General features: G+C 39.2%; 2 protein-coding genes and 1 pseudogene across 2 annotated transcripts; 1 reads left to right on the forward strand and 2 right to left on the reverse strand.

Annotated features, from left to right (window-relative positions):
- Positions 1-91: 91 nt before the first annotated feature.
- Positions 92-1188, reverse strand: LOC107726371 (uncharacterized; the record flags this gene model as incomplete). Its single annotated transcript, XM_016535920.1, has 1 exon — positions 92-1188. A coding segment is annotated over one exon (801 nt), but the record flags the coding sequence as incomplete, so codon positions are not given.
- An 88-nt stretch (positions 1189-1276) lies between these two features.
- Positions 1277-9941, reverse strand: LOC107726361 (DNA excision repair protein ERCC-6-like). The gene is made up of 5 exons (XM_016535903.1): positions 9898-9941; positions 9728-9769; positions 6204-7950; positions 3980-5016; positions 1277-3931 (listed from the first exon to the last, which is right to left on the reverse strand). The coding sequence occupies exons 1-5, from the start codon at positions 9939-9941 to the stop codon at positions 1360-1362; spliced, it is 5442 nt and encodes a 1813-aa protein (XP_016391389.1). The 3' UTR covers positions 1277-1359.
- A 702-nt stretch (positions 9942-10643) lies between these two features.
- LOC107726362 (arf-GAP with Rho-GAP domain, ANK repeat and PH domain-containing protein 1-like) overlaps positions 10644-25665 on the forward strand; it is a 26127-nt pseudogene continuing 11105 nt past the window's right edge.

A 25665-nucleotide genomic window follows, 5' to 3' on the forward strand; every position in this document is an offset into this window, starting at 1 on the left:
GGTTTGATATTCAGGAAATACAATTCTATAATGTAGATTCAAATCTGGAACGCAGAAAAATCATCCAGGAAACAAGCTACGAAACCTCTGAAAATGTATTTATTTTTTCTCCACAATTATTGTATATGTCAGACTATGATAATTTGAAGAGTTTGAAACAAAGTTCCTGCGGGAGCAGGAACTGCTGCGGCAGTGGGGAAATATGGAAAAGCTCCTGCGGGAGCGGGCACTGCTGCGGCAGTGTGGGAATTTATGTATGGCTCCTGCGGGAGTGGGTGCTGCTGGGATGGCTGGAGTGGGGATGGGTCGTTATAGATGGATTAGGTGATGAAAAAGGGGGTCAACTATGGTGGGTCTGAAGTTTGAGTGACCGGGGCTATACTGACATCAAAGGGGTTGGCCGATGAGGGTTCGGTGGGCTTCCTTGATGTGGGAGCGGTCCGATCGAATGTAGCTCTTGAAAGCTTCTGACGACCAGCGACCGAGTGCTTGTATCTGCTGCTGGGAGAGGCCTTTTTGGGCCGCTGTGGTTGCTGCGCCAATTCGGAATGAATGGCTGGAAAAATTATCAGCTGGGGTACCGGATAGGAGTAGAATGGATTTAAGGTGCTTTTGAAACCAGAAACGAGTGACGGGGCGGTTGGAGTCGTCTGTAAAAAGGGGGTCGGATGGGAGTTTGGACTGTGATTTCCTGAGCTGGACAAAGGCTAGGAGGGCTTGGTATGGTAGTATGGGTGATTGTAGGTTGAAAATAAAAATGAAATGGCCTTTCTTGGTCTGGTCTGTTTTACTTTGCTTAATGAAGTAAGAGATGGTTTCGTCATCCAGCACTGCTAGATCGGAGAAAGTGGGGTGGATGTTTGGATTGAAGCTAGATGTGATAGCGAGCTCAGAGCATCTGAGAAAACCGAAGAAAGCCAGGATGAACATGGCATCAAGCGTGCGGGCGGTGTGAATGGAATGATAACCTCTGCGGAGGGTAGAAATACATTTGGTCAATATTTGTAAGGTTATGGGTTGCCTGGTGTCTGGACGGATGGGATGGGCTCTTTGGATACCTTTGATGAGTAGGGAGGTCTGAGAATTGGCTATCTGGGGTGAGGGTGAACCGTATAAGAGCTTGTGGAAAAATTGGATTCCACTTAGATAACTCTTAATGGAGCTGATTTGTAGGTTTTTGCTGTAAGACTAGAGATAATGAAGGTAAGGCTGCTTTGATTATTTATAGAGGTTCTCTCTTGTGCTGATTGGATAGATGGTGTAATTACTGATGATGGACTGGCTGTGTTAATTATCTGCGCGTGCTCCTCCTGAAATTTGTTAATAAAACATCACATAGTTGTGCACGTTTTAATTTCCCTATTGGCTAAGTTGCCTGTACAACTGAATAATCAAGAGCTGGATCTCAGCATCACCAGTATTAATGTCTATGGCCTTTAGAAAGAAATCCAGAGCCTCTTGCTTCCTCCCTTCTGCCAAACACTGTTTCCCAGACAGGACCAGCATCTCATACGTGTTCTCAGAGGGTTTAGCAGCAGTCACATCACTGCTTGTGGAACTAACAGGAAGAATGTGTGTTTCCGGAGGGAATGTTTTAGGGGCACACTGGTCCATCATTTCATTGGAGTCTAGTTCAACATCAGCAGTGGATTCAAGCAGGGCGCTGTGCCATTCTTCTTCCTCCTGGTATCTTCTTGAATCTACACTTTCTTCCACCTCTTCAAGCCCCTCGTGACTTTCGGACTCTTCTGAGTTGAAAGTTTCTCCACTGGGTTCCTCTTCTTCCACCACCGACTCATCAGCTTGTGATTCACTGGCTTCATATATTTGATAGGATTCGGTTTTATCTCCATTGGGTTCCTCTTCTTCCACTGCTGATTCATCTGCATGATTTTCACTGGCTTGAGAGGTCTCATAGGATTTGGTTTTGCCTCCACTGGGCTCCTCCTCCTCCACCACAGATTCATCTGCGTGAGTTTCACTGGCTTCAGAGGTCTCATAGAATTTGGTTTTGCCTCCACTGGGCTCCTCCTCTTCCACCACAGATTCATCTGCGTGAGTTTCACTGGCTTCAGAGGTCTCATAGGATTTGGTTTTGCCTCCACTGGGCTCCTCCTCCTCCACCACAGATTCATCTGCGTGAGTTTCAATGGCTTCAGATGTCTCATAGGATTTGGTTTTGCCTCCACTGGGCTCCTCCTCCTCCACCACAGATTCATCTGCGTGAGTTTCACTGGCTTCAGAGGTCTCATAGGATTTGGTTTTGCCTCCACTGGGTTCCTCTTCTTCCACCACCGACTCATCAGCTTGTGATTCACTGGCTTCAGATATTTGATAGGATTCAGTTTTATCTCCATTGGGTTCCTCTTCTTCCACTGCTGATTCATCTGCATGACTTTCACTGGCTTGAGAGGTCTCATAGGATTTGGTTTTGCCTCCACTGGGTTCCTCTTCTTCCACCACCGACTCATCAGCTTGTGATTCACTGGCTTCAGATATTTGATAGGATTCAGTTTTATCTCCATTGGGTTCCTCTTCTTCCACTGCTGATTCATCTGCATGACTTTCACTGGCTTGAGAGGTCTCATAGGATTTGGTTTTGCCTCCACTGGGCTCCTCCTCCTCCACCACAGATTCATCTGCGTGAGTTTCACTGGCTTCAGAGGTCTCATAGGATTTGGTTTTGCCTCCACTGGGCTCCTCCTCCTCCACCACAGATTCATCTGCGTGAGTTTCACTGGCTTCAGAGGTCTCATAGGATTTGGTTTTGCCTCCACTGGGTTCCTCTTCTTCCACCACCGACTCATCAGCTTGTGATTCACTGGCTTCAGATATTTGATAGGATTCAGTTTTATCTCCATTGGGTTCCTCTTCTTCCACTGCTGATTCATCTGCATGACTTTCACTGGCTTGAGAGGTCTCATAGGATTTGGTTTTGCCTCCACTGGGCTCCTCCTCCTCCACCATGGATTCATCTGCGTGAGTTTCACTGGCTTCAGAGGTCTCATAGAATTTGGTTTTGCCTCCACTGGGCTCCTCCTCCTCCACCACAGATTCATCTGCGTGAGTTTCACTGGCTTCAGATGTCTCATAGGATTTGGTTTTGCCTTCACTGGGCTCCTCTTCCTCCACCACAGATTCATCTGCGTGAGTTTCACTGGCTTCAGAGGTCTCATAGGATTTGGTTTTGCCTCCACTGGGTTCCTCTTCTTCCACCACCGACTCATCAGCTTGTGATTCACTGGCTTCAGATATTTGATAGGATTCAGTTTTATCTCCATTGGGTTCCTCTTCTTCCACTGCTGATTCATCTGCATGACTTTCACTGGCTTGAGAGGTCTCATAGGATTTGGTTTTGCCTCCACTGGGCTCCTCCTCCTCCACCACAGATTCATCTGCGTGAGTTTCACTGGCTTCAGAGGTCTCATAGGATTTGGTTTTGCCTCCACTGGGCTCCTCCTCCTCCACCACAGATTCATCTGCGTGAGTTTCACTGGCTTCAGAGGTCTCATAGGATTTGGTTTTGCCTCCACTGGGCTCCTCCTCCTCCACCACAGATTCATCTGCGTGAGTTTCACTGGCTTCAGATGTCTCATAGAAATTGGTTTTATTTTCGCTGGGCTCTTCTGACTCCTCATCAGACTCATTCTCCAGCATGGACACTATGAAGGACCTTCTTGATGCCACGGACGTGTTCAAGCTGCGCCGGAGTCGGCCGCCGTCAGTCAAAGTGGATTTCGGTGTTGAAGAGACCAGCCTGCTGAGGCCATCAGCCAATGGACTGCTTGTTAAACATGGCTTCTCCGACTCCTCCTCTTCTTCATCAGTATCAGAAATGATCTGCCTTTTCTTTCTCCGAACGGAATGCACAAAGGAGTCTTCCGCAGGTGTGTCTGGAGCAGAACGGATTCTCAGAAGAGATTCATGCTTGCTGACTTCACCAATGTTAGGGTTGAAGATCTCACTGTTGTTACAGTTACTGATTTCACCATTGCTTTGGTTACCATATTGTCTGCTTTCATGGATACTTGCTTCTTCCAGCCTTTCTCCACTGACATCCATCTGAAGCTGAAACTCAGGACTTTCCTTTGCTAGTGACTCCTCCACATCACAAACTTTCTCTTCTTCAACGGAGAACATATCTACACTGTCCTCCAGCTGCAAGTTGAAGTTTCCCTGAAGCATTTCCGCCTCTGCTTTAAAAGACTCTCCTGCTGTGGCCTCATGTGGAGATTGGGGTGACGAAAGCACCGTCGAATTGGGCTTGTCCACCTGAACCTCCTGGTTATCAAGGGCATCAGATGCTATTGAAAGTTCTTCCAACTTTGGAAAATGGCGAGAAGGACTTGGCAAGTCGTGCACAGAGTTTTGTTTCTCTGATGCACCATTATCATACAACTCGTTTTTCACTTGGTCTTCTTCATCTACAATTTGCACTTCTTTACTTACAATTTCCACCTCCGCGGCCTCAACTGTTGGAAAGTTCTGCTCCTCTTCCTCTAGGTCTGGCTCATCGAAGCAGTCGTATGTCAGATCCACTGTCACCGGCTTGTTTTTGTTACGTGGAGGGGCTGGGTGGTCTCTACTAGCAGATTTCGGCTGCCCTGTTTGCATGAGCCAAGCGGGTTCTGTGTTCTGGGACACGCTGTCCATAAGCTGGCCATGCAGTTCTGATTCCGCCTGCATAAGCTCTTGTGCTTTCTGGACACGTGTTTGTATGTACTTATGTGACTCTTCATCCTCTGGGTCATCTTCATGAGCTGCCACCTCTTTAGTGAACATGAGGTCATGATCAGAGATGCCAAACATCTCCATGGTGTGAAGGCGAGCGATGTGCTGGTCCAGGCTGGTGTCAGAGCGGCGGTGGTGTGCGTGCATTGCCTGTAGCTGCTGCTGAGTGGTGGACGAGCGGGTGTCTTCGAGTTTAAACACTTCATGCAGCTCCTGCTTACTGAAGTAACGAAAAGGGTTCTTCTTATCGCCGGTTGTCTGCCGGATGAGAGAGTCTTTAAACACCTGCAGATATAGGATGAAATAAAAATAATTACAACAATAACAAAAACAACAACAAATTAATAAATAATATCATTTTTTATTTTAAAGTTCAACAGTACTATTAGAAAAAAACAATACATGTATGTCTTGATTTTTTTTATAACAGAAATAATAATTAATATAATGAAGTTCTTGAAATGTTATAATTTATTATTATTATTATTATTATATTCAAAGTAATTGTGTTCCAAAAACAAAAGTGTGAATGTAAAATGGACTGACAGAATCACAACTGAAGTGGACTAAAAACAAACATGTATAATATGAATGTAAAGAGTACAGTTTTATTAGTTCATATTTTCTTTAAAAATTTTTTTTTTTTTAAAGAGAATACCCACACAACAACCTTAAAGAATGACTATTGGCAAAACATCCATATGGAAACATAAGGCATTGCTTGTTATTAGCAGGGCTTGAATTTTGTTTTTGAAAATGGGGGGGGAATTCCCCCTTTAGGTGGCTCTTATGGGGGGGATTTTTTTAATTTGAGGAGGGAGTTAGGGTATTTTTTTAGAAATATTTTTAAACTACAATCATCCAACCTAAATGTTTCGTCACCCAGTGTATTTGTGTTTTACAATTTATAATGTTGTTGATTCATATTTATATTGTGAAAAAGATACTTAAAAATAACTTTGAATTCAAACTCTGAATTGAATTTATTTTAATTAAAAAAAAGACAAGTAAACAGTCAGTAATAAAATAAGAATAGATCATAAATGACAAGCAATGGCACAAACAAATACAATAACAAGTTACAACTAAAATGAACTGTGCTTTAAGTTTTGCAGGTAAGTATAACAGTAATATTCAGGTACAGAATAAACATTAATGACAGACAGCAGCAGGTTTATTTAGGTTGCTGTCTCTTTAAGACCTCATGCACTAACTGTTACACATAAGTTTTGTTTCTCAACTGTTTACATTCGCTTAATAGCCTATTTACCGACAGTGTTTAGTATAAATCGACTGTTTACGTGAATACTCATCAAGACGGGCATTTATTTGGCCGTTTATATATTTGCAGGAATTTCCTGCGTTACAAGCGCGGAAACTGCGGGAATCAGTAGAATCATGCGCCGAAATTCAAGCCCTGATTAGTTTGTAGTTTTTGTACATCCTTTTGTGATTCAAAGTGTTTTTTTTACCTGTCTGCGGTAGATTCTCTCCTCCACAGTGCCACAGGTGATGAGTCGATAGATGATGACATTTTCGGTTTGGCCAATTCGGTAGGCACGGTCCACAGCCTGAGCATCTGTTGCGGGGTTCCAGCTGGGGTCAAAGATCACGACACGGTTTGCTGCAGTTAACGTGATGCCGACTCCACCCACCTGAGTGGTGAGAAGAAAGATTGTGTAGCGTTTGTCTGTCTGAAACAACTTGATACGCTTCTCCCTTTCTGCTAGTTGCGTCACTGTGCCATCTAAGCGCAGAAGGCGAAAATTTCTGTTACACAGGACACGATCCATGATGTCTAACATCTTCCTCGACTGGGAGAAGATCAGGGTCCGATGACCCTCTTCACGGAGACATTCCATTAGAGACACGAGAAACTGCAGCTTCCCTGACTCTGCAACCAAAGTGTCATCTGAGAGGTTATTGATCTGACTCACAGCCGACTCAGTCTCATCATCTGGATGGATAGAGGCAGAACCTTGCTCCAGGCCTAGTTGAGTCACAGCTCGATTAGACAGGAGTCTGGGATGGTCACAGAGCTTTTTTAACACCATAAGCTCAGATAGTGGCGACCTCTTAGTCGTCAGCAACTCCTTAATATGGTCCAGCGAGATGAACTGTTCATAAATGTCCTCCTGCACTGAGCTGAGGTACGTCCACACGATGAGATCGTTCTTTCGCGTCAGCGATGGCATTTCAATGCCTTTGCCAGCATTTGGACATTTGTTCTCTTGATCTTCCTCGTCTTCAAAGCCTTCTTCACGTTTATGCTTTTTGTGCTGAACATCTGCTTTGGTCCGCCTGAGAAAATAAGGTTTGATGATGTCCATCAAGTTCTGAGAAATCCTCAATCCAAGAGCTTTCTCTCCTGGAGTGGCGTCTTTCTCCCTCGCACGTGTGATTGGATTCTCATACTCAGTTTTGAATGTTTTGTAGGTTCCCAGAAGCGACCCCTGGCAAGCAAATTCAAACAGAGCCCACATCTCTTGTAGGTTATTCTGAACTGGAGTGCCCGTCAGTAGCACACGATGTCTAGCGGGGATGGTGTGAGCGCTTTTAGCCGTTTTAGTGGATGAGGTTTTGATTTTGTGGGCCTCGTCCAGGATGACGTAGTCCCATTCGAACTCATGTTGGTCATATGATGCAAGCTGCTCATAGTTGTTGATGAGCATCTGGTAGGTGGTAATGATGACTCCTCCTCTGCGCTGGATTTGCTCCAGGTTTCTGTTCCGCTCAGCTTTGCTGGCACCGTGAAACTCTTTCACCCTCATGCCAGGAGTCCACTTGTTCAACTCACGTACCCAGTTCTTTATGAGCGAGGTAGGCATGATTAACAGGGTATGATTGGCCAACTCTGCATCGTACATCCCTGACAAAAATGAAATGACCTGAATGGTCTTGCCAAGGCCCATGTCATCAGCCAGGATTCCTCCTTTCCTTCCGTCGCGGTGGAGACTGTACAGGAATGCCGCACCCTCTTTCTGATGGTCATACAGTTTGTCGTAGAGCCCTTTATAAAGCTTCAATCCACTATTATTCACATCCACAAATTCATTTTCCTCCTCATCTTCCTCCTCATCTCTCTGAATGAGACCCTGTATGGCCTGGATCCGTTTCTTCAGCTTGTCACTCGGCTGCAGCTGGTAAGCCAGTTGAAACAGCTCAAGGGCATGAGGCAGATCACCACACATGGCAGCCTCCTTCCCCTCCTGTCGGTACCTGCAAAAATAATAAAAATGGTTACACAGGAACAACAACAAACAATTCCACCCACATACTAATATCAACCACATTAAGGCCCGGTTTCACAAACGGGGCTTAGCTTAAGCCAGGACTAGGCCTTAGTCAAATTAAGATATTTAAGCAACTTTTACAAAAATGCCATAGAAGAAAACATTACATTTGTACATCTTGACACAGAACAATGACACTGACATATTTTAAGATATGTCAGAGCAAGATATTTTCAGTTGAGACAGCTCAAACATGCATTTTAGTCTGGGACTAGCTTAAGCCTTGTCTGTAAAACTGGGGGCATAACACTTTTTTTGTAGTCAAACTCAAAGTAGATGAACTGTACATGTGTAAATGGACATTACATTTTCCCAACATCAAGATGTTGTAGAAAAAAATTGTTTTTTTTACATCAGGTCAGGGCAAGTAGTCAGACGTGTTTTAATTTAAATTTACACATTTCATTATATACAATATTTATTGGCTAAAACAATATTTTTGTGTTGCCTTATACATTTTAGCTGATCCATAATCACTTTGCTAAAAATTGTTTACAATAAATTCTATTGTGATAGCCTACCCCAAATAATGTAACAACCAGGGGTGCACATAAGTGGTACTCAGGTGCGCATGTGCGACCAAAATAAAAAAATGCGGTGTTTAAATATGTTCAGACCACTCATTTGCATACCGACATGGTTGACAGCTGTTAATGCACAATCACTGTTTTAGATCGACTAACTGTAATACTGTATAAGATTTCAAACCGAAAGCTTAAATCTAGGCAATGCGCTGCAGTTTCAAAGCAAAATGTAAAACTGACATTTCATTCACTGACGCGCTTCACTCTGCAGCACATGTACTTTACATGCCTAAATAAAAGCTTGCTGATTTTAGGTTTGAAAATGATGAAAATTCATTTAAAAAAAGTTAATATTAGCATTGTATTTTTAAGTGTACTATAAAATAACAATTTTTATTTTATACTCAATTTATTTTTAAATATAATAGTATTATCACACTGATTATTTTGTTTATTTTATTAAAATACAAAATAAATAAATGCAATAATACTATTATCACTATTAATAATTATTTTATTTTTATAGTTATATTTAATGAGTCACACTATGTGCAGTGTGAGTACCAAACCAAATCTCCAGGTGCTCTCATGAGAACCAGGCCAAAAAACTTATGTGCACCCCTGGTAACAACATATCCTGCTATTGTCTATGAACTGTATCTTTTTATTACGACTAATTAAGGATTAAATGTTTAATTACTTTTCTGTAGCCACAACTTTAAGCAAACCTATGATGAGATATTTTCACTTAACTAAAAAAGTGAAAAGAATAAAACGTGGGTGATACCTCATTTCAATTTCGATCCCAGTATCGTCGATATCAATACCGAGACATCTAAACTAAATTGATCTTTTAAATTATTAAAAGTATAAAATCAGTAATTATACTCACTTAACATTATATTTGAAAGCAATTTTTATTTTACATTTCATAGGCCTTTTTTGTTTACACTGTCAGAAGTAAAATGTACTAAAATTTTATTTGAGCTCTTTACTATGTCAGTAACCTCAAAGGTACACTTTCTCTACCCCTAAAAGGGAGCATATTAGTACCATACAAGTACGCACGCTTAAGGGTAGATAAGGTACAAAGGTGCCCCTTTGAGGGTACATCATGAAAAATATCCACGGTGTTACATAAGTACTAAAATTAAGAGATTAATCTGCATATTGTTTTACCTGTAGTATTTGTCCATCTGCTCTGTGTCTATAGACAGATAGCTGCGATAGAAAAAAACACAATTAAAGCATGTTCTCTACACGAAATGACAGTTTTAGGTCGGTATCAAAGTTCAGAGGTTTATTAATAAAACTGTGAGCGGCACAGATGCGATTATTTGATTACTTACCCCTCTAACTTGTCCGTGATTTCTTCAACTTTATTGCTCTGCATATTTGCGTTTATTTTTTAGGGACTCTTACTCACTTCGATTGCGGAAGCGGATTTGAACAAACGTTTTGATGTTCGCGCGCAGCTCTCACCCGTTTTTATACAGTCTACGCTCTCATCCTCACCCAGTCGCTTGCTGCACTACCGCGCATGCGCGTATAGTGTTAACGCGTTTGAAACAGTAGTTGAATTTCGTGGATGGAGTTACCACCTCTGGTTAACATAACAACGCACTAAAACACTCGGAAAACCACATTAGCCGATACAAAAGGAAAAATCTAGCTATCTTTCATACTTGAAAAAACATATCCGTCACTGTAACTGCTAGGACTGTAGTAAATTTTTTACTTGTTCATAACGCCATATTAAAACTCTGCAAAACTCTTGTTACAATCCCTGCTGCAGTCAGAGGGCAGTAAGTACTCTAAACTGCAGGTGCTACTGATACATTCATACATTGATCAAATTCATGAAGTTGATCAAAACTGTCTTCTGACTTTGTGGACCTAAATTCATAATCTTGCTTTCTTCAGTTTCTAAAAGTAACGTGTTTGACCAGCAAATGTTGAGATTACTGGTTTGATAGCACCGTGACGCTAGGAAAAATTGTTAAGTTATATAGTTATCTGAAGAATTGCAGGAATGGTTACCCGAGTCATAAACTTCCTTATTTTCAAAAGAGAGCTCTGTGTATGTGTGTGCGTGCCTGTTTTTAATATATGCCTTGTAATGCAGTAGGGCTTGGTTAGCACAGATTTGGCTGCACACAGGTAACTTCATGATCTTATTTTCTCTGTTAATAACATCCTAAACGGTAGCACAGTTTTAATCGATAGCACTAACAGTGGTTATGGTAATGAGGATGATTATAGGACATAACCATTGAATTTTCAATAAGATACATTGTTTTGAGAAAGGATATCCTTTGTGTGTGCACGTGCATGTAAGTGTTTCTTAATCACTCACTAGCTGTTCAGCAGTTAAGTATAGTTCGTGTATATACCAGATATTTATTCGACCAATTATTTATTTGACCAGATATTTATTTGACCAATAACTGCTATTAAATACACCTTTATTCCTCTAATATCCACATAACTGAATGAGTGTCTATTTCTGCATGTGTGTATTTTTGTAAACACATAGCCTAGGTGAAGGGAGACCATAGCTGCGTCCGAAATCGCATACTTCCATACTATATAGTAGTACTTTTTAATGTGTATGTTTTTGCACTCCAGCTGGATGGACAAAAAACGTTTGAGTTATTATCATCTTGGTTTCATGAAGAACACAGATCTGAACTTACTTCCCATACTTGACCACAGTGAAGAATAGCATTATTGTGTGTGCTGAAAGGACTATTGTTAGTATTGCTACTTCTGATATCTTTAAAAGGTTGTGTGTTTCTTAAAGGGATAGTTCACCTTTAGTTGCTGGTCCCCATTGACTTACATAGTATGGGGGAAAAAGACAAAAAACACACTATGCAAGTCAATGGGGACCAGCAAATGAAGGTGAACTATCCCTTTTAGCTGGGAGAGTTTTAGTAATGCTGTGCATCAGGTTTGGTGGCTTTATTCAGTTTGTTACAGTAAATCAGTTTGAGGCGGAAGAGATAATTAAGGTCACAGCCTTACATCAGGGTTGACAAGATCAAATGTTGTAGACAATACAGTATGTTAACCTTTCCCAAGATTGTTGTTGTTTTTTAGAGTAATGAGTCAATTGTGTAAACTGTCAAAAATTTCCTTATTTTAACCCAAAACTAATTATAATTATCATAAGTCACATTTAAAGAAAAAAAATTGAGGAACAAATTTTAAATTAGTAAGGAAATGTCATGATGGTTTGGAACTGTGCCATGAAAAATGATCTGATTGCCATCTATTTCATAGACATTTCCTTTTCAAACATATAAAATGGTTTGCTATTTTGTTTTTATTGTTTGATACACTCACTTTGATAATTAATTTATTCATGTCTTCTGCTTTCTTCACAGGCGCACACAACATAATCCCAGAACATGGCTTTAAAGGTAAATTGTGTGTCTGTGAGTGTGTATATGGTGTCTTTGGGATAGCTGGTCATTATATATACATTACATTATTATATATTAATAATGTAATAATACGACTGTTTACAATTTTTATGCTCAAGAAACATTTATTTTTATTATCATTTTAAAACATTTAGTTTTGAAAAAGAAATCTTTTTTAACATTATAAATGTCTTTTAGTCACTTTCAATCAGTTTAATGCATTCTTGCTGATTAAAAATATTGATTTGCCTACTGACCCCAAACCTTTGAACAATGGTGTACTTATTTATCATTTTCATCAACAGTTCTATGTAATGGTTAAATGTTTTCCAGCAGGAGGATCTATTGCGAGACATGCAGAAGTGTTTTTACAACCTGAAAGTTGAAGAGGATAAAAAAGAGACAGTAATTCCGAGAGAACGGTGTGTGCATGAAAAAAAAAATACTGTTATGTGGATAGTTATTTCAGAGTGTGTGCTTGCATAAGCCTTCAGTGGAAAAGGAATTAGAATTATTCTGTTGTTTCTAATAATATCAATTTGTTTATGTTAGTGAGGACAGTATTGATATCCGATGTACAGACTTTCCTGATTTCTCAGAGGATTTCCGTCAGATTGTTAAAGCTGGCTGGCTAGAGAAAACTCCTCCGAAAGGGTAAGAAACAATTGTGACTTAAATTCCTTCTACAACTTTTCTGACATCCTGTAGTTTTGTTTATATTTTCATTATTTGTAAGTGTTTTATAATATTCGTGTTTGTATTTTCAGTGGGAAGATTTACCAGCGCCGATGGGTGCAGCTGGATTCAGAATATTTGAGATATTTTCAATCCATCAAGGTAACGTAAATAAATAGTCCGTTTTTTGTCTATCCCAACATCTATTCTGTAATGTGAGTAAATGCCTTCATCAAAAAGGGATTTAAAATATTTCATAATCGTGAACAATCAAGATTATCAAGATTCTTCTATTCAGATTAAATCCAGTGGACCAGATTTCCTAGTTCACTAGACACTAGTGTCCTTCCAAAATGTCTGTAAAAAGGCCTGCCTTTTTTTATTTACTTAAAGGAAGTTGTTAAGTATTCACAGTACACACATGATAAGTCAGACCATGATTGGAATGAAGAGGCCATGATAACTAACACAAAAATCAAAGGGGTATGAAAGTTGAAGCCTTTTGGTTTCGGTTTAAATCAAAGATCAAATCAGACTAGCAAAATGTTTAGCTATTTAGCAAGTCATTCAGTTGTCTGATGTTAGGATTAAGCAAATGTAGCACTTATAGGCCTGCGGTCTGTTCTTCGTACCTTGCTTAATGCATCTGAGATGATTTGACAGATGCCAGATCTTTTAATCGTGATAACTGATCTCTGGCGGATTTGATTAAAATATCTGGATTAAGTTACTCTGTGTTGACATGTTCGTTGGAAAGGGCAGATATGTCGATACTCAAAACCATGATCAGCAATGCAGTGATTGGCTGGCGGCAAGACAGCAACATAATGACATCATATAATTAAGATCAAGGAAACAGCCTAACGAGTAAAATTACATAAAATATCTAATATGTAACCGTTTTTTAAATGATTTCCAATTAGTTTTCTTTTTCTTTTTTTTTGTACAGGCTTTGTTTTTTTCAATGTCAAGAGTATTGTAATTAGCAATTCATTTAATTTTAAAGTGGATTTGTTATCTCTATTTGTCAATTTTTATAGATTATGCAACATTTTAATTATTTTCAAAAAAAAAATTTAATTAGCTTATTTAAAAAATGTTTTTACTGGTTTAATAAGGTACACTAGTAAGTTTGTAAAGTGTTCTAATTGTGGAATCCTGCCAGGTAACCGTTTATATTTTATTATTTTTTTTAATAACCTTTATTCCACCCTCTCATTGGGCGCAGGTGTCCTCATGGTACATATATCATACTTGTTTGTGCTTTACGTCATATTCATGGAAGTTACCCAAAGTTCTCTGGTTCACCCAAATTCACTGGTACTGTCCACTGGAAAGCACCTGAGACTCACAGTCTGTATTGAGACATCCGATATTGAAACAATCATCATTCTATTGATTATTGCTATAGTCACATCATACTTTTGATTAAAATAATACAACATAAGAAAATAACAGTGGCTGGGACAGACGTTCAGTATCATCTTCACTTAAAATGACACAATCTAATCCTGTTTATGTAAAATAAGCCTGCTCCCGAGCAGGTTTGAGCTAACAGACCCGTTGATATGACAGCAACTCCGGGATGAGCTTTGAAGAACTGAACAATTCTGGTTCATGTCTAATCATCAACAATAAAATGCAGCTAACTGAGTAATCCACGTATGAAGAACGGACCCCTGGTTTAACAGACAGGGCTAAAACTAAGCCAGGATTAGGCCACAGTTCAATTTAAGTCATTTTTATAAACATTCCTTAAAAAAACATTACTGGTGTGCATCTTGAGACAAATCAAGGGCACTGACATCTTTTAAGAACCATCAGTGCAAGTTTCTTTAAGTTGAAAAAGCTCAGACTTACAATTTAGTCTGTGACTAGGCTTAAGCTTTGTCTGTGAAACCGGGGATTATCATAATCATCACTACTACTGAATGAACTCTTTCAATTTTGGCTGAAACCGATTATCCAATAATTATGTCAGATAACCACTAAATGGCCAATATTAAAATTTTTACTGTTTTGTTTAAATAATAATAAAAAAAACACTATAAACTAAACTGTCATTTTGAATACTACAGGTGAAGTTAGGATCCAGAACATTATAATGTACTGTATGAAAATAAAAATCATTTTGAGATCGCTAAATATAAACATTTAACAGTGTTTAATAGTGGTTTTAAAAATGTACTTTAAGTGAGCGTTAGATGACGGCAAAGGTAATTAGGAACAAGTAAATTTCCAAATATATACTATATGTATCTGTAACGTAGTTTGTAGTCACGGGAAGAAGGAGGCGGGAACAGGAACGTTCAAATACTTAAATAAAATAAACAAACACAAAATGAAAGTAAAGCGGCAGCCCATCGCGAACGACTGCTGCACACAAAACACAAAATAAACTCCAGGCCCGGTCCTCTCTCGTCCAACACGGTCGTCACTCCTCCTTTTATCCTTCCGGAGCTCCTCCGTGAGACTCGAGACCGGTGAGTGCTGCAGGTGTCGCTCATTATCAATTACTCCACCGGCCTCGCTCCGTTCCCACGGCTCTCGGCCCCGCCCCCACTCGTCACAGTATCCCTTTTGTTTTTGTATTTATTTGTAGTCTGTAGGGTATAAAGTTTGCAGTGGAGCATTGTTCACTGTTTTATGAGTCTTTATTGTCCTGTTTGCAGACCCTGTGAAAAATGTCGTTCCATGATAGTAAACTTGATTTGACGTACCTGTGTAACACACCTTGTGTGTCTCTCTGTGACAGGAAGTATACTCTAAAAGGATGGTGTTTCTGGGATCTGTCGATAAGGTGGTCAGTGTCGGAGACTTGCGATTTGAGCTCGTTGTATTGAAAAGATTCTGAGTGATCGCAAACATAGTCTGGAGCCCCGAAATCTGTTCTTTAGGAACGGAAGTGTGAATATTAGTATTGAGGGCTACCTGGAGATGTTGTCGACACGCACCAAAGTCTACACGCTTTTCAGCAAGGACAAACTGTTCTTCTTCAGGAGCCACGAGGTGTGAGTCTGAATGTGAATGGATGCCTCTCTAAATGTTTTGGTGGGTTTATTTGATAGATTATATGTATTGTGTATAGGAATATTTTCAGGGTTTAGGCATCACTGAACTAGACATGCGAATGGCCAACGTGAGCGATGGAGAAAACAAGCGCTCTTTCACGCTCACCACTCCGTACAGAGCATTCAGGTAAACACTGCAGCTTTTCACATTTTGCGCACAAAACTGGAAGGCACTTGTTCAAGAGTGTTATTTTTATATACTATTATAGCATTTCTTAATATTTTGAATTAGCTTTTATTTTTATATTATTAGTTTTTATTTTAATTTTAGTTTGTTTTAGTAATTTTGTAATGTTTTTGTTTTGTTTTTCATATAGCTTTTTTTATTTCAGTTATAGTTATTTTAGTACTTCAACTTAAAGCTGCAGTCCGTAACTTTTTTTTTTGGTTAAAAATGATCCGAAATCAATATTTGAGCAAGTACATAACCAGCCAGTGTTCAAAAGAAGGAGGTCTGGAAGAGGTGTTAGTGAGGCCAGCAGGGGGTGCTCACCCTGTGGTCTGTGTGGGTCCTAACGCCCCAGTGTAGTGATGGGGACACTATACTGACAAAAAGCACAGTCTTTCGGATGAGACGTTAAACCGAGGTCCTGACTCTCGGCGGTCATTAAAAATCTCAGGATGTCCTTCAAAAAAGAGTAGGGGTGTAACCCCGTCATCCTGGCCAAATTCGCCCATTGGCCTCTGACCATCATGGCCTGCTAACCATCCCCATATCTGCTGATTGGCTTCATCACTCTGTCTCCTTGCATGGCGCTGCGTCTTTACGTCATGTCTGTAAACAGAAAGAAGTTGTCCTGGCCACTAGGCTATATCGCCTGTGAGGATCCTGCAGGTGGCCGATCGTTTATAGCCTTTTCTCACAGCAGCTGGAATAACGTGATTTATTGTAATGCTTTTTTCCTCAGTTGGTCAGAACAAACGTGGCAGACTTGTTACTTACTTGTTCAGATAACAATATCTGGTGAAAATTCTAATTTGGGTCATATATTCCAAGATGTAGTCTAGAATCTGTGATTGCGAAGTACAGTATCCACACTGGTGCGGTGACTGACTGCCACACATTCATCTCAAAACATTCCCACGCAAGGAAGATAATTACGCACACAGCTGCAATTGCAGGTTTTCAAACAGAGATGGCGACAAAGAGGCAAAACTTACGGACTGCAGCTTTAAACTTACATAATTAAAAAAAAACATTTAATTTTATTTGAATTCAGCTTTATTTCAATTACCGAACACAATTTTTAATAGTTGTAGGTTTAGTTAACAACAATAACAGTATTGTGAAACTCTAATCAGATTGCCTGATCACAGGGTCTGTATACATTTCCAATATTGTTTTATAGTGTCAATTCACATACCAGTCAGACAATCTTTTCCTGTCCAAGTGGGCAGCTCTGGGCTCAATACACAATGTGGACCAAGAGCAGAAAATAAAATAATTAATTTTTTTATTTTTTTAACAAGTGAACAGCCCGCTTAAATTAGTTTTATAGATGTTTAGACATTTTTCCTGGAAAGCTGATTAGGAGTATGATTTTTCCAGTGTGTGGTTTTATTTTGTTGAGGAACAAATGCAGTGCCAAGTGTTATTCCCTGACGTTTCTTCAAGCAGATTCACTGAACTATACCAGTCACAAACAATGTGCTTTCCATACTTTATCAAGGTCTGTCAGGACCGTAAACTTAATGAAACCATAAACTACCTACATTAACGAAAAACACATGCACCAGCCCCCTAATTGCATTTGTATGTGTTTCTCTCTTTCTCTCTCTGTAGTTTTATGGTGGATTCAGAGAGTGAGAAGCAGAGATGGTGTGAGGTGCTTAAAGAGTGTGTGAGTCGCACTCTGTCATGTGATGGGTTGTGTGAGAGCATTTGGCGTGTGCCATCAAACCGCTTGTGTGCGGACTGCAGCTCTTCGATGCCAGAGTGGGCTTCAATCAACCTGTGTGTTCTGCTGTGTGAAAAATGTGCAGGTACATACAAGCACTTACACAAATATTAACAAATGACATGTGTAACAAAGTTCGTAGTTCGGGAAGAAGGAGGCGGGAACCGGCGAACACTTAAACAAAACTTTAATAAAATAAACAAACACAAAATGAAGTCCAGGCCTGGTCCTCTCTCGTCTTTCACTGTCGTAACTCCTCCTTTTATCCTTCCGGAGCTCCTCCGTGGGACTCGAGACCGGTGAGTGGTGCAGGTGTCGCTCATTATCAATTACTCCACCGGCCTCGCTCCGTTCCCACTGCTCTCGGCCCCGCCCCCACTCGTCACAACATGTATGTACTGTATGTGGGCATAAATATGTACACATTTGTGTGATAGCAGGCGCACACAGAAGTCTGGGCCAGAACGTGTCAAAGGTTCACAGTTTGAAGCTGGATGAACGAGTGTGGACTGATGATCTCATCAGGGTACAATGAATATAATGCATCCCGATCTTTGTGTTGCCACAGTTACATCTGAGAGTTATATTTATGCTTTGCAGTTGCCATTGTGCCTTTCTCTTTCAGGATGATGCATGAGAATCTCATTATGTGTTGCCAGGTTTTTCTGCTGCTGGGTAACGGCAAAGCAAATCAGTTCTGGGGAGTGAATATTCCCCCGAGTGAGAGTCTTTGTGCGAGCGCAAACAGCGAGCAACGTCTTGAACACATCACAGCAAAATACAAAGATGGAAAATATCGCAAATACCACACACTCTATGGCCAACAGGAGGCGCTCAACAGTGTTAGTCAATTCAATACAAATGCCAAATAAATAACAGTGAATGCAAAACAAATTAAGGTTCTTCTCTCATATTTGGTTGCTCTGGGTTTGTTAGGCTCTGTGTTCAGCGGTGCAGTCTGGTGATTTGTTAGAGACTCTCTCGCTGCTGAATTGTGGGGCGGATATCAGCTGCAACACTGGTATCCCAGAATTCCCTACTCCACTGTCTCTGGCCAAACACAGTGGCCAAACAGTACAGGTGGAGCTACTTATGCAGAATTTGAACTCAGGTGCACAAATAAACATACAAAACCACAATGTATATGTATTTAGATACACAGGTTCACACTCATCTTGATTTGTTGTTCATCAGAGTCATTTACGCCAGTGGATAAAGATGTGTCCATTCGATCGCAGTCTGGCTATCTTTTTAAGACCGCCTCATCAACTCGGCCAATCACAGACCACAAAACCAAAGCAGGTATGTGGAGCCCCTAAATTGCTGTATGACGACTGGCAACTGAATCTCAATGACATTAAGTTTTTTGTGTTTGTGAGGATGTGTTTGACTTCCAAAAACACTTAAAAGTCTAAAATGACACTTTTATATTATCAAAAGTCTAATTTTATTTGGCATTTGAGATAAAACGTTCATTGTACTATGCAAGAACCTTGATTCAAATTAAAAGTGGATTTTACCACTTATAAAATGAATATACAGGTGCATCTCAATAAATTAGAATGTCGTGGAAAAGTTCATTTATTTCAGTAATTCAACTCAAATTGTGAAACTCGTGTATTAAATAAATTCAGTGCACACAGACTGAAGTAGTTTAAGTCTTTGGTTCTTTTAATTGTGATGATTTTGGCTCAACAACAAAATATTTTTACAATGTATGATTAATATTTCTAGAATAGTTCTTTGTTTTGTTTTTTGAAAGCAAAAGCACCTACATAATTGTGGATTTTTAAAAAAATAATTATAAATCTAAAATTATAAAACTTTATAATTGTAGAATAACCACAATTTCAATTTGGTTTAACTTCTATAATGACATTTAAATTATATGATCCTTTAAACTGTTTTTGGAAATTGTAAAATGTCATGCTATAGGCTTTATAGGCTTATGGTGACTGTGATTTCACCAAGTACAACATGTTCCTGGATCAACATCCTTGTTGATCCTGGAACAACATTCCTATCAACCAATCAGAATTGGGGGATAACTTTTCAGGAAATATCTGTTTTAGGTTTAACAATCAGGGTTAGGTGCTTCTACACCCTTGTTAATCAGCTATCATTTCACACAGTTTTTAGCAATAAATTATGGGTAAGGTTAGGGTTAGGGGTAGGGATTGGGTTAATATATGGCTATATTTTTGGACAGTTATGTTGATCCAGGATCATGTCTTACTTGGCAAAATCACGGCAACCATAGGCTTACATCTGTGAGTTAATCTACAAGTATTCATGGCAAATTCTAGTGTTTTTCAATTACAAATAAATGAGTAACTATAAACATATTATATGTTTTGTTGGAGTGCCTTGTGTCTGTATGTGTATGAACCTTATTGTGGTGAATATTGTAGATTTCTCTCAGCGTTGGTGTTGTCTTGGTGATGGAATGTTTAGCTACTTTAAGACTGAACAGAGTCACAACAAGTGTGGTGGCATGAAGACCAGTGAAATCATCTGCCTGTCTGTCAACAGCCCAGGGAAACATGGGTAATAAACCCTGACCTTCGATCCTAAATGAGTTTTTTACCACATTAATTCTGAAATGCCATATTTACCATGTCCTCTCTAATTGGCTGGCAGCTATGAACACACGTTTGAGCTGTACTCTGAGGAGGGGAGAGTCTACCTGTTTGGAACTGATGATGGCAGCATCGTCAAGAACTGGATCCGGGCTATTGCCATGGTGATCAACCCTTTTGTCATTTGAAGGACAAACAAGTGCTTTAGATTAGAGCCAATATAATAACGCCCTGCAGAGTTTTGTTCCAGCCTTGCTCCAACACATATACCATGTAGTTTTCAAATAAGCCTGAAAGACTTGATTAGTTGGATGAGGTGTGTTTAATTAGGGTTGAATCTAAACTGTGCAGGGCTCCGGCCCTCCAGGAATTGAGTTTGACACCCTGTACTAGAGTTTTTTTTTAAACTGGCCCACAAGGGGGTGCTAAGGTATCAGTTTAGCCATTACAGGAATAAATAACATTTATAATATTACTATAAATAATAACATATTATAATATTACTAAACTACAATAATGTACTATAATAATCATTTGTAATATTACTGTTTTACTGTATTTTTTAATCAAATAATTTTGTGAGCATAAGAGACTTGTTTCAAAAGCATAAAAAAGTTGTTGTTTTTTAATTTCTAAATATTCATATCTCCTTCCTTGCAGCCTTCCTTGCATTATTCTGTAAAGATGGAACAATATTTTTTTTTACTATATTGGAGTTGGAGACAAATAAACTGACCCACTTCTCTCCCTTTCTTCTCTTCCCTCCATTCAGGCTGTGCTGCCTCCTGCACTGTTTGATATGTGTGGAACCTGTGATCGTCTGGGTCGCCTGCGCTGCACTGAGGGCAACCATGGCATCGGTTGGTTTTGCCTGAGCACCTTCAAACTGCAGGTGTTACTGGAAGACAATGTACAAGCAATTGACCTGCGCAAGCTACTCACACTCAGTGAGTTACAGCTCACATACACACAGTCATGTGACAGTATGAAAATGTGGGTGTCTATATAAATTTACTCTGAGTGCGAATGTGTATGTAGATCTCTCTGACAGTGCTGGCTCCATGGTACTTGTGTGGAGAGGTGGACCTCTGCATTTGCTGGCTGACCGAAGGCCTCATTTTGTGGGCTGGCAGACCTTCATTCAGCAGAGATCTGGTGCTGGAGATCAGCCACTATCACAACAGCAACTCACTGATCTGGGTGTCCCTGTGACTATTGACCGCTGCCTGGACCATATAACACGTTATGGTATACAAACACACATTGACATTACAGAAGAATGCACAAACATTGTTGTAGAAATTAAAAATTAAAGTTTAATTAAGGAAATATACGAGAGTCACAGAGATGCTACAGTGTTATTGCTGGAATGTTGCTATGCAGTTTCTAAGGTTTTCTGAGTGTTTTTTGTGTGTGTGCTTTTTTCTTGCACAGTTGCTATGTGGTTACTGTGCTGATCTAGGTGATTGTTAGGGCAGCCAACCTTTCTGGTTAATTTTATTTACTGGTCAGGCAGCTGATTGGCAGCTATTGTACTCTCTTAAATTTTAATTAAAGTGCTAGATGCACACCTCTTTCTTCATGGTGCCACCAATTAAATCACACCTCTCAAAATGTAGTGATTATCTCCTAAAAGGAAGGAAGTAAAGCGGAAATTTCTAAAATGTGACCCTGGACCACAAAACCAGTCATAAGGGTCAATTTTTCAAAATTGAGATTTATACATCATCTGAAAGATTAATAAATAAACTTTCCATTGATGTATGGTTAGAACAATATTTGGCCGAGATACAACTATTTAAAAATCTGGAATCTGAGGAAAATCGATAATTTTGACCCATACAATGTTTTTTTTTGGCTATTGCTACAAATATACCCAAGAGACTTAAGACTGGTTTTGTGGTCCAGGGTCACAAATGAATGCTGTAACACAAAGATAATGTCACATTTCTTTCTTTCAGGACTGATGTCATCAGGAATCTACCGGAAGAGTGGGATTAATTCTCATGTGACCAAAGGAGAGGTTTCAAAATAATGCACGAAGTGTAACACTGCATGAATCAGACTATTCTGTGGATGACGTGGCTAACACGCTGAAGCGATTTCTCAGGGAGGTCAAAGATGGAGTGTTTAATGGACAAGAAAACAGCGACAGCTGGATTAGAGCAGCAGGTGAATAAAATGTGGAGTAATGTGAGATGAGATATTTAATACTACTTAGAAAGTGGGAGTAGTTGAACACTATTGTAACAAGTACTTTTTTAACTCTCGGCAGGTCTTGAGGACAGAAGCGAGAAGATTCATAGATACCAGATTCTCCTTTCAAACCTCCCAGAAGTTAACAGAGAAACACTCAAAGCACTCATACACCACCTGGTTTGGTATAAGTCATCTGACCTGCTCAGCTGTTTAAAACCTACAAAGTACTACCCAAACCACTATAAAAGACTAGTTGTCCTCTGTCTTCAATAATTTTCTTTCTGATGACATCTAAGCAGCTCTAAAACTAGACGGGAGTTTTTATCCTACTTTAAAAAGTTGTTTTGAATTGTTCTGGTACTCCATTGATTTGAATTGATCATAAGGAGGAGTATGTAGTTATTGATAGTAGTACATCCAAAAACTTGACCTGAAATGTCTGCTTTGTCAGTGTTCAGCACCTGTCTGATGAGAATCAGATGACTATACGAAACCTTGGTATCGTGTTCGGTCCAACACTTTTTCAGACAGATGGAACAGATGTCACAGGATCTCAGGTGGTGGAGGAACTGATCCAAAACTACTGCAGCATTTTTAATGTGAGTCTGTCTTTAATATCGGTACTAACTGTACTCAGTTAAACCTTTAAAACTAAGTATTAGCTAAACCTTTAAAGATAATTTTTTTTCTTCCAAACCATGTCTTAATTTTAAATAGTATCTTTCATTAGTATAGGTTTTTCAAAGTGTATTTGGGCACGTTGATAAACCAATAATAATTGGTAATAATATGTATTGTAGAGCTGTTGGGACAGATTTTGCGGTAAAATACATACTTCATTCACCTGTGCATGTCACGTCATATCCGTACACAGAGAAAAGAAGCTACGGTAGAATTGTCATAATGAATGAGAAAACTGACCATGGATCATTCAAAACAGCAATTCAGGGGGAATCATCAGTTGTAAAAACAAGCAAACAATAAACATTATTTATTTGTCCATCCATTCTGATAAGATGTCCTGATTCATGTGTATACTGGTGCCTCAAACCACATTCATTCATGGAGAGGAGCAAGGATGAAGTACAATCAAAATAGTATTTTTGATTCATGCTGACATATAGACCAGCTGATGCGCTTATGAATTAATATTAATTCAGAATATTGATCAAATGCTGTTGATAAACTGTTGATAAAAAGGATGACTGAGATGAAGCTTCTGTTGCAGGTCTCAGAGTCTGACCTTCAGAGGCAGCTTAACATGACATCTGACATCCTGAATAAACACAAGTCCCAGGTCAGAGTTCACAGGACATGGGCATTTACAATATTAGATTAAGAGCTTTTTTTTAATGCTGTTTTGCAATACATAATGAAATATCTAAAGAACTCCTCATGTTGATTTGCTGGCTTTGATGACATTACTGAATAGTACAGTAACACTGAAAAGTTGTTGATGAATTATTTGAACTGGTTTGTTTCGCTGGTATTTGACATTAATGGCTGACTTTATTATATTTCAGAGGCCTTTGAGTCGAACTCCATCCAGCACCATTTGTGCTGTTTACCTGGAGAAGAAAGATGAGGGTGCAGAGGTGCTTGTTCAGGTGGATATTTATTTTAACACAAACTTAAATTGATGTACTTAAGTACCTTACTTGTGGACTTCTTCTCAGTTAGTGTAAGATCTTTGTAGATGAAGATTTTCTTTGTGTGTACTGTGTGTGTTAGATTGCAGCAGATATGACGGTAGTCAAGTTGGTTTCTGTGGTTTTGGAGCTTAAAGGAATTCAGCAGGCCAATGAAGAGTACTGGAGCTGCTATGAAGTTCTAGAGAAAGAGGTCATATGTGAGATTTCACCCTTTTTTATTTTAGTTGTTTTTCTGATTAATTTGTGTACTCATTCTAAGTGCCATGATGATTTGCTTTACTTGTATTGACGCTGCTTTAGTTCTATGTTAAGAGACAACACCTACCAATTTCAAATGTAAAATTTCACACAAAATACAAACTTTGTCATGAAACTGGCCAATAACTAATTGTCTGCTTTTGGTGCAGTAGAATAATGCACCTATGACAAAGGCTTTAATTCCTTCATGGTTCATCTTGGTCCATCATTCTTGTTTAAATTAAAAGTGCATTTTAACCTAGTCATTATTTAATTTTTACCTACTATTCTGTAGTACAAAAACATGGTGTCACGTTCAAAATGCACAGTATAAGCAAATTCATTGCACCAACAGACACAGGCAAATTAATGGCAATAAACACAGTCGTCAGGTTTTGTTGTATCAGTGTGGTACCCATGTTGCTGTTGTTGCTTGTTTTTGCCAACTGAACAAGTTGAATCTGTGTTTTTTGGGTCATGGAAAGTCTGAGTAGTGACACAATGTACGCAGTTGGCTGTTGGTGCAGTGTGAATTAGCCTTATGCAGATGAGACCTTGTCTGTTGAATGGGACTCTGAATGTGGTTTCTGTGGCTGTTTGATGTACTTAGAAATTAAGAAATTCAGCTGGTTGAATGTATTCATTGTATTCGGATTTGTTTTATAATAGAGAGGACTCTGCATTACCAGGAAAGAGTGCTGCCAATCTATTTCTCACTTAGTTGTCACTCTCACCTGCTGATCAAGAGGAATCATTATATCGTCAGCATCAAGAGGTACCTGGGTATGTTTCGTCATGCAAACACCAATGCATTGTGTCTTTGAAAATCAATTCAGTCATAATTAACGAGAATGGTGAAAAAAGTATGAATTTAATTGCAAAATTTCAATTATAAAAAACACACAAAAAAAAATACACTTAAATTCTCATGTATAATTCTGTTATTTTGTTATTGTAGCTTCTGAAATGCTTTTTGAGAATACTTTTTTCATTTTTAATTCACTTATTGGCACAATGCTTGTCTACAAAACTAATCCCAAACATTTAGCCATAAACATTTGGCTCAAAAAAGGTTATTAAGGTCACAAGAAACATTTTTGACTCAATGAAGTGCTTCCAAACTTTTGACTGTTAGTCTAGTGTACACAATATGGTGCAAATAGAACGTCCAAAAATTAAGTTAATAAACAACTGCAATAAATTACATCCTATTGTAACGAATTCAGTCCACTGAAGGCGAGCGTAGTGAAGAACCCATGTGCAGTTTATTTACAAGTGATCTAAACATAAACCAAGACTAGAGACACAGACTTGACTTGACGAGGCATGAACAGACTAGACTCACCGACAGCGGGTTACAACTTCAATACACGACAAG

This window comes from Sinocyclocheilus rhinocerous, unplaced genomic scaffold (assembly GCF_001515625.1).
Source record: "Sinocyclocheilus rhinocerous isolate Xijiao unplaced genomic scaffold, SAMN03320098_v1.1 scaffold2050, whole genome shotgun sequence".
Taxonomy (NCBI): domain Eukaryota; kingdom Metazoa; phylum Chordata; class Actinopteri; order Cypriniformes; family Cyprinidae; genus Sinocyclocheilus; species Sinocyclocheilus rhinocerous.

Bases quoted from the DNA above. Each gene is read 5' to 3' on its own strand.
- LOC107726361 (XM_016535903.1), bottom strand. From the start codon at position 9,941: ATGCAGAGCAATAAAGTTGAAGAAATCACGGACAAGTTAGAGGG. The intron at 9,770-9,897 runs GTAAGTAATCAA...TTTCTATCGCAG, and splicing joins ATCACGGACAAGTTAGAGGG to CTATCTGTCTATAGACACAG. The intron at 3,932-3,979 runs TAACTGTAACAA...TGGTGAAGTCAG, and splicing joins CAAAGCAATGGTGAAATCAG to CAAGCATGAATCTCTTCTGA.